This window comes from Acomys russatus, chromosome 19, assembly GCF_903995435.1.
Source record: "Acomys russatus chromosome 19, mAcoRus1.1, whole genome shotgun sequence".
NCBI lineage: Eukaryota > Metazoa > Chordata > Mammalia > Rodentia > Muridae > Acomys > Acomys russatus.
This window is the reverse complement of record NC_067155.1, coordinates 54121364-54130299: the sequence shown is the minus strand read 5'-3', so window position 1 is coordinate 54130299 and position 8936 is coordinate 54121364. Positions and strand designations below refer to the sequence as shown.

Sequence of the window (8936 nt, the reverse complement as noted above, 5' to 3'; positions counted from 1 at the left end):
TCTGTGAGAACATGGTCTACTAAGAATCCCAGGACAGGGCTGGAGAAATGGCTCAGTACTTAAGAGTACTGTCTGTTTTCCCAGAGGTACTGAGTTCAATTCCCAGCAATCATGATGGCTTACAACCATCTATACTGGAATCTGATGCCTTCATCTGGCATGCAGGTTTACATGTAGATAGAGCACTCATAAGTAAAATAAATAAATAAAATCTAAAAAAAAAAAAAAAAAAAAAAAAAAAAAAAGAAAAGTCCCAGGATAGCCAGGGCTACACAAAAAAAAAACCTCTTTCTTGAAAAACTAGAAAATTGGGGCTGGAGAGATGGCTCAGTGGTTAAGAAGACTGTCTGCTCTTCTGAAGCACCCAGGTTCAATTCCCAGCACCCACAAGGCAGCTCACAACTGTCTGTAATTCCAGTTCCAAGGGATCTGACATGCCCACACCAATTCACATAAAATAAAAATTAAATAAATGAAAAAAACCCATAACCCAAAACAACAACAAACAGAGCCACACCCACGTCCACGGAGCTGGTCGGCAGCCGGCCTACCTCTGGAATTGAGATGAGCTGGGCAGTCACATTTACTATCCTGGCCTGGGGGTTCAGCAGGGACCCATACTTAGTCCATCTCACTTCTATACCCAAAGCCACAGGGAGCTGGCAAGAACCCTACAAAAGAACACTAGATTAACCAGAATATTACCCAATCACAAGTCAAACTAAATCTGCAGTTGAGCACCTGAATTTTAAAATATTTGCCAATTACAAAACGTTTGTAACACGAGGGTGAACATGACACACAAGTTCAGGTACAGACAGCTCTACAGAGCCTGTGTTATTAAAGCACCCAGCACTACACCAACTGTACCAGCTGGTGAGAGACAGAGTCCGGCCCTCCCACTTCCAAACCTGGAGTCACTGTGGAGGTGGGACCATCAGGGACTCTACCAGCCCACATCTACCTCAGAGATGCTTCTGGACACTGGCCTGTACCTGGCCAGCAGAGGGGCAGCAGGGAAGAAACTAAGAGAAGAGGTGGACTTGATTGTATTTCTGTTAAGATGCAAATAGGAAACAGATCCTGTTTCATCTAATTTCATACAACATGTGGATATGGAGAGATGGCTCTGAAGTTAAGTAAGAATACTATCTGTGCTGGGCGTGGTGGCGCACGCCTTTAATCCCAGCACTCGGGAGGCAGAGTGACTCCAGTTCTACACCCTTTCCTAGCCTCTGCATGCATGCACTGCAATGTAAGCACTCATACACATGATTGGATTTTTTGGTTTTGGTTTTGGTATTTTGAGACAGGGTTTCTCTGTGTAGCCCTGGCTGTCCTGGACTTGCTTTGTAGATCTGCCTGCCTCTGCCTTCCAAGTGCTGGGATTAAAGGCGTATGTCACTATGCCTGGCTACATGATTTTTTTTATTATTTATTTACTGTATATGAGTACTTTATCTGCAGAAGAGGGCACCAGATTATACCATAGATGGTTGTGAGCCGCCATGTGGTTGCTGAGAGTTGAACTCAGGACCTCTGGAAGAGCAGACAGCACTCTTAACCACTGAGCCATCTCTCCAACCCCACATGATTGTTTTTTATTAAAAAGAAAAAGAAAAGAAAAAAAAAAAGCCAGGCATTACACTCCTTTACTCCCAGCACTTAGAAAGCAGAGGCAAGTGAATCTCCGAGTTCAAGGCCAACCTTGTCTATGGTGGAGGCAGAGCCAGTGTCTATGTGATATAAAAGCAAATAGCACAGAGGAAGTATAGGGGCACACACCTTCAATCCTGGCCTCAGGAGGAAGCAGAGGGAGTCAGATACTTTGAGTCCAAGGCCAGCCTGGAGTATACAGTGAGTTCCAGGACATCCAGGACTTTATAGAGACCCTGTCACAAACCAACTAAACAAAGGTTAAGAGTATGTCATCTTCAATGACGGGCCAGCCTGAGTGAAATCCAATTCTGCCCCAGGACCTCTGCTTGGGCAGCACCAAGTTAAATGGACATTGGGCCCCCCCAGACCTTCCTCTTGCTGATAACTGTGGAAGTGCAGGAGCTGCACAGTGGGTAGGTGAGGAGCTCCCTAAGCTATGATACTTTCCTGTATGTTTGAATTTCCACATATATTTTTCTAAATTATGCCCTGGCATTAAAAAGCTAGCAGACCTGCTAAATTGGAGACTGCCAAGGCAGAGTAACGGGATTCCTTAGCTTGCCTCTTAGAAACTCTGTCACTGAGCCAGCTTGCCAGCATCCTGTTGCTAGAAGCTGCAGGTGCAGTGGGTGAACAACAGATGCCCTGGGCCTGCTTCCCCGGCACTAATGACTGGTGTCTTTACCCAGTGCCAGGAAGCTAAGAGCCATACCCCAGGTTCACTGGAGGCTGAGCACAGGGGCTAAGTCATCTTTGGAGTGGGGATCTGGTGAGGTTCCTTTCCCCACAGCGCCACTCCTTATAAATATACAAAGAGATAATGAGAGGCCTGAAGCAGCAGTGACAAGAAATAGCTGGGCAATTAGGGGAGAGTGGGGTGCACACCTCCGCTGGGGACAGCCCACACTTTGCTGCTAAGACAAAAGGAGGAGGTGGGCGGGAGAGTCACGTGTGACCAGGAAGCTATTTGTAGGATGTCAGCTTCCATTAAACTCTTTGGGGAACTTTGGAATTGAAAGAACTCATGTGTAGGTGGGCTGCCATTATAGCCCAGAGGGCATAGAAAAAGGAGTGGAGACAGGTGGCCACATCCCATGTCCCACATGCTACCACATGCCTGAGGAAGGCTTACTGCATCACTGCTGTCCAAGCTGACCATCCTGGACTGGAAGACTGGAGGAAGGTCTGGGGGACCCAACACCCTGCATTTTGGACTATGTGCATGGTCATGATGACTGGGAAAGTCACAAGGCTAGATGGGAAATCCACTGTTCATGTTCACCTCACACAGAAAGGCTAGAGATAATGGTATTTCAGCGTGTCCAAGTTTTGACTGTAGTCACCACATGAGGCCATTGGTGGTTTCAGATTTAGATGTCACATTTTTGGATCAGGGGATTTCTCAACCATAGCGACTGTGGTGGTCACTTGTGCTCCCAGTTTATGGAGTGACCACTGTGTCCTGGCAACAGCAAAACAAACTTAAGCCCCTGGACAACCCTGGGAGGTCAGTGATGTTGTTTCTGAGGGACTCTAGTAGGCCCAACCATGACAACCACGGCCCTTCCCCCCCATTCCCTCTGCCTTGTTAAATCCTTAGATTACATTCCTAAAGCTAGCCACCAAGGTCTACTCACTATCTGTCCACTTCCTCCTCCTGAGGCTGACTATCAGGGTCCAGCTATCAAAGTATTGAAGTCCAGCAATCAAAAGCCCCCTTGGGCTACCCTAATTAACATGCCCAGTTAAAATTAAACACCTCATCCTTAAATGGGGTTTGCCTTTATAAACTGCCACTTTCCCATGGGCCATGTCTGTCTCTGCCCTCTGGGGCACATATCAACCCCTCCACCCCCAACCCTCTGTTCCTTCCCTTTCTCTCTTGTCCTCTGTCCTCCATCTCCTCTCTTTTGGTTTGTAAAGTCAGGGTTTCTCTGTGTTACCTGGCTGACCTGGACTCGCTTTGTAGACCAGGCTGGCCTTGAACTCACAGCGATCCGCCTGCCTCTGCCTCTCGAGTGGTGGGATTACAGGCGTGCGCCACTACCGCCTTTTCAGTTTCCATGTCACAGTAGAGCACACAAGCCTGAAAACTGCTATAAAGGCATTGTGGAGAAGAGCAGAGCTGGAACGCCCAGAGAGCTGCAGCTGGCCACTCCCGCCCGAGCCCGCCTGTGGCCCACAGTATCCTCACTCTTTACCTTCGTGTTGGAGGAGAGGGTAACAAAGTGCACGGGCACCCAGTCTTGCACATCCTGGGCCCGGGAATTCCCAAACGCAGCCACGTAGTCAGGGAAGGCCTGGCCTCTCAGCAGATCTTGCATTTTCTGTGCCAGGAGCCCACATGGGATGGTGCCTGTCAGTCTTTGGGAAGGAAAGAGAAGCCAACCGAGGGAGGCACTGACAACCTCCAGGACACGCCAGCCTCTATACTTCCATCCTTCCTTCCTCTCCAAAAATGTGGTCCTCTAACTGCTGAGGTAGCCCTGTCTTTGGGTCATCTTGGTCAAGGAGAGAACCCAACCTGTGTTCCACCATCTCTCTCTGTATGCTGAGGCATGGCCAGAAGCCAGGCTTTCCCAGGGCCTATCCTGTAGGGTGCTGGCACATGCAAGTTCCTCAGTAAGGAACCAGGGTTTATCCTGGGCTCTGCTTCCTGGCATCCTGCAGTAAAGTGTTCAGTGGGGATCTTGGGAAGAAATGCTAAGCTGAGACCTGAGCTAGCAATCAAACGAGAGGCAGAAGTCACTCCAAAGATGTGGGAAGGGCATGGGTGTGTGTGGGGGGCAAGAGAAGGCACAAAAACTAGGGTTTGTGCCAGGCGTGGTGGCACATGCCTTTATTTCCAGCATACAGGGAGGCAGAGGCAGGCAGGACTCTGTGGAGTTCGAGGCCAGCCTGGTTTATAAAGAGAGTCCAAGACAGCCAAGGCTACACAGAGAAACCCTGTCACACAAAAAGGGGGGTTTGTTTGTATAAAGAGGGAATTAAGCAACAAATGTGCAGAACCAAAGAAATGCCATCACAGTGCTCAAGAGGCTGAGGAAGGGGGATCGGGAGTTTGAGTCTAGCCTGAGCTACGTAGGGAGGCCTTGTCTCCCATAGCACATTCCAGTTTTCTTTCAGTGGTTTTCTTGTGCTATAAAAATTAAAAATCCAGAAACAGCAAGGATGTTCAGGGAAAATATATTTGCTCAGAACTCAAATGCCAGTTGCTATTTACCCTTAGCCATGAAGCACTCTGAGCTCTGAGCTCAGTCTCTGCCATGGTTGGGATGGAAAGGGCTGCATGCTTTTGCTAGCTGCTTAGTTAACATGGAAGGGCAGGTGCCTTCTTTGCCTCTCACCTGAGTTGACAGCCAGACTGCACATTGTAGCCAAATAGCACAGGGTCCCGGAGCCCCTCGCCTGAGAGGCAGTCCTGCTTGGCTGTGCTACGAAGAATAGTAAGTTGGCCGTGTCTGTTCGTTGTTTGGATAATCCCAGCCATTCACAGACTGTTAAGGGACAGTCAACAGTTCCAGAGCAGCCAGACTGCCCAGGAATCAGACAGCATCACTGTGCGCCCTGAGCGAGGTGCAGTCCCCTCTCGGGAACCCTGGCTTGTTCCCAGGAAGGGGCAAAAGATGCAGATAGATCTCCTCAACTGGATCACCTCCAAGACTCATTCCAGCTAGCTGTGGTGGCCATGCCTGGGACAAGCTACTCAAAAGGCTAAGGAGGCTTGCACAATTGAGGACTACCTGAACTATAAGTGAGTTCAAGACCAGGCAGGGCACAGCTTGGGGGCAGAGCAATAGTATGCTCAAGTCAATCTCCTCCAAGAGAAAAACAGATCAAGTTCCACTTTTCAAAGCTACGAAGTTTGTTTAAGAGTGTATTTAAATGCAACCTGGCCAGGTGTGGTGGCACATGCCACAGCACAGGAATCCTGAGATCAAGGCCAAGGTCAGCCTCAGACACAAAGCAACACCAAGGAATGACCTTTAATGCCAGCAGCACTCAGGAGGCAGAGGCAGAAGGATGCATGTGAGTTTGAGGCCTGCAGGTGTCCTTCGTTGGAAGCACCAGTCTCTACTTAAGCCCAACCCATCACATTTCACCAGCCCAGAGGAAGCTCTGGCCAGTCAGGCGCCTCCTTCCCACAGCAGCCTTGGCAACAAATGAAAGCACAGCCTGCCCATGTAGACAGGGAAGGTGACCATCTCCACAGACCCAAGAAAAGGATACCCCTTCTGAGGCAAAAAGCCAGCGGCCAGCGGGAGTCCCACCCTGTAACCAGGGCTGCCACTGAGAGGAACAGGCTTGGTTCCATGCTGAAAGACACGGTGACGTCCTGTGCAACGTTACTTAGGTAACAGCCGCGGGGGCATGAGAGGCAACATCTGGAAGAACAGCCCCCCTGTTCTCAAGTATAAATGGATCCCAGAGTGGGAGGACAGCACTTGTGAGCCCGCAAGCACGGGACAGCACCCGGCTTCCAGCAAATGCACACGCCACTGCTGGCGCGGGCTGGGGAGCTGGGTCATGCTTCTAAACGGACTATGCCCCCCCAGAAGTCAGGCTTTCCTCAACTTGCCAGCCAAACACAACTCTCAGACGTACCTGAATAAAGAGAATCTCAAACTTCTGTTGCAGGAGGCTCACTGTGCGGCTCAGTGTCCCAAGAACGAGGGAGAGGCCAGCGTCCTGGATCTGGCCTGTGGCAGTGTACACCAGGCGGTACTGCACCTGGGGCAGAATGGGCTCATCTACCTCTGCCCACCCCCACTCAACTGCCACAGAGAAGCCACGCCCCCAACTCTGCTGTCCAATGACATCCCCGAGCATCCCTGTGGATAGTCACCAAGCTTCGCTGTCAGGTCAGCTGACTCAAGCACAATGTGAACAGCCTAGTTTTGCAGAGGAAATGAGCTCAATCAAATAAATGGTGCTGACAATAAATTCTATGTGTGGTGTATGACCGTAAGTATGTGAGTCTGTATGTACCCATGTGTGCACATGTAGAGGCTAGACCATGACAGTGAGTGTCTTGCTCTGTAATTGCGTGCCTTACTGCCTAGAGAGTCTCTCACTAAACCAGCCCCGACTAGGAAATGCTGATATATGCTTGCAAATGTTGGATTTATGGAGACATGTAAAGACTTCTGATGAGAGAGGGCAGAACAGCAGAAGCAACTGGAGGCCAGACCAAGAAAAGCATCACCACGGTATGGTGAGAGACCACCAGGCTGGAGTCAGGCAGTCAGACTGCAAGGCTGTACCAGGCACCTACCTGGAGAACAACGTTGCTGCAGAGTCTGTCTTGCCCGGTGCTGATCAGAGATGGCCGCAGGACACCATGGCCTTCTAAGCGGGTCAGCGTGTGATTGAGAGACCGATACATGACAGACTGGATCTTGATGGAGACCTGAGAAGGAAGACAGTACAGCCTTGGTTATGAGGCTACTACATGCGACATACAGCACAGGTGACCTTGTTACAGCAACAAATGCAAAGCACAGGACATGCACATGGCCACACATTGTGCAGGCTATGAAGCCACTTTTGCAAGAGTACAGGCATTTCCAAGCAATCACACACACATACACACATGTTCAGAGAAAACTCATAAAGCAGCATTTTTAAGATGCCTATTCATGGGGCTGGAGAGATGGCTCAGAGGTTAGGAACACTGACTGCACTTCAAGAGGTCCTGAGTTCAATTCCCAACAACTACATGGTGGCTCACAACCATCTATAATGAGTTCTGATGTCCTCTTCTGGCGTGCAGGTGTTACATGCAGGCAGAGCACTGTATTGTTAATAAATAAATCTTTTTTTTTTTTAAAAAAGCCTACTCATCAATGAAATGGAAACAACCGGAAAGTCTATCAGCTAAGAAATGGACCAGGGCTGGAGAGCTGGTGCCCTCTTCTAGCATGCAGATGTACATTCAGGCAAAACACTGTATACTTAATAAATAAATCTTCTTAAAAAAAAAAAAAAAAGAAAGAAATGGACCACACAAGTGTCCATCTGTACAAAGAACATTACTCACACATAAAAATCAAATGCCTCTTTAATCCCAGCACTCAGGAGGCAGAGGCAGATGGATCATTGTGAATTCGAGGCCAGCCTGGTCTACAAAGTAAGTCCAGGACAGCCAAGGCTACACAGAGAGACCCTGTCTCAAAAAACAAAAACAAAAATCAAATGTCCGGGCTGGAGAGATGGCTCAGTGGTTAAGAGCACTGACTGCTCTTCCAAAGGACCTAGGTTCAATTCCCAGCACCCACATGGCAGTTCACAACTATCTGTAACTCCAATTCCAAGGGATCTTACACCCTTATATCAGTGTACATAAAATAGAAAATTTAAAAAACTAAACTTAAAAAAAAGATCAAATGCCCAAACATGCTACATCGTGGGTGAGTCTTGAAAACATCAAAAGCCGGGCATGGTGGCACACACCTGTAATCCCAGCATTTGGAGTGCAGAGGCAGGCGGATCCCTTTGACTTCGAGGCTAGCCTGGTCTACAAAGTAAGTCCAGGACAGCCAAGGCTAACACGGAGAAACTCTGTCTCAGAAACAAAACAAAAATTAAAAAACATCAAGGGAAAAAGCCAGACATCAAAAGCCACATACACTGCAGACTCCACTAGACGTGGAGTGTCTATACAGGCAAATGCACAGAAACCAAAGTGGTCACCAGCGACTGGAGCAGAACAGAGAAAACGATGGGAAGACACCTAAGGGGTCCTAGAATTCTTACGAGTGATGAGAACACCCTGGGGTTAGACACTAAATGATACAGAATTGCTCACTTTGACAGAGTGGTCAGCATGTGGGAGAACAGGGTTCACAACCTAGCACCAGAAAAGGGGAAGCCTCATGGCACATTACAAACACACACAATCCATGGCTTCACTAAGTGTGTGCACATGCACACACACACACACACACACAGAGAGAGAGAGAGAGAGAGAGAGAGAGAGAGAGAGAGAGAGAGAGAGAGAGAGAGAACACGTTCGACTCCTCTACACTCAAGCTTAGGTTCACTGCCAGAACCCCAGCTTCCCAGAGCAAACCCGTGCCTCAGGAGAGGCACGCAGCCTTCCAGCCACCTCACATACAATGGCTGGCTAGGCAGGCAGCAGGATCAGGGAAACACAGAACCAAATTTTTCTTTTGGTTTTCCAGACAGGGTCTCTGTGTAGCTTTGGCTATCTTGGAACTCACTCTGTAGACAAGGCTGCCCTTGAACTCAAAGATCCATCTGTCTCTGACTCCTGA

General features: G+C 48.9%; 1 protein-coding gene across 1 annotated transcript in view; it reads right to left on the bottom strand.

Annotated features, from left to right (window-relative positions):
• The window catches only part of Tctn1 (tectonic family member 1), a 28374-nt gene that overhangs the window by 955 nt on the left and 18483 nt on the right, over positions 1-8936 (bottom strand). Inside the window, 7 exon segments of the mRNA XM_051161561.1 lie at positions 552-684; positions 3754-3755; positions 3861-4023; positions 5007-5147; positions 5890-5975; positions 6265-6390; positions 6935-7069. Coding sequence (XP_051017518.1) covers positions 552-684; positions 3754-3755; positions 3861-4023; positions 5007-5147; positions 5890-5975; positions 6265-6390; positions 6935-7069 — 786 coding nt within the window.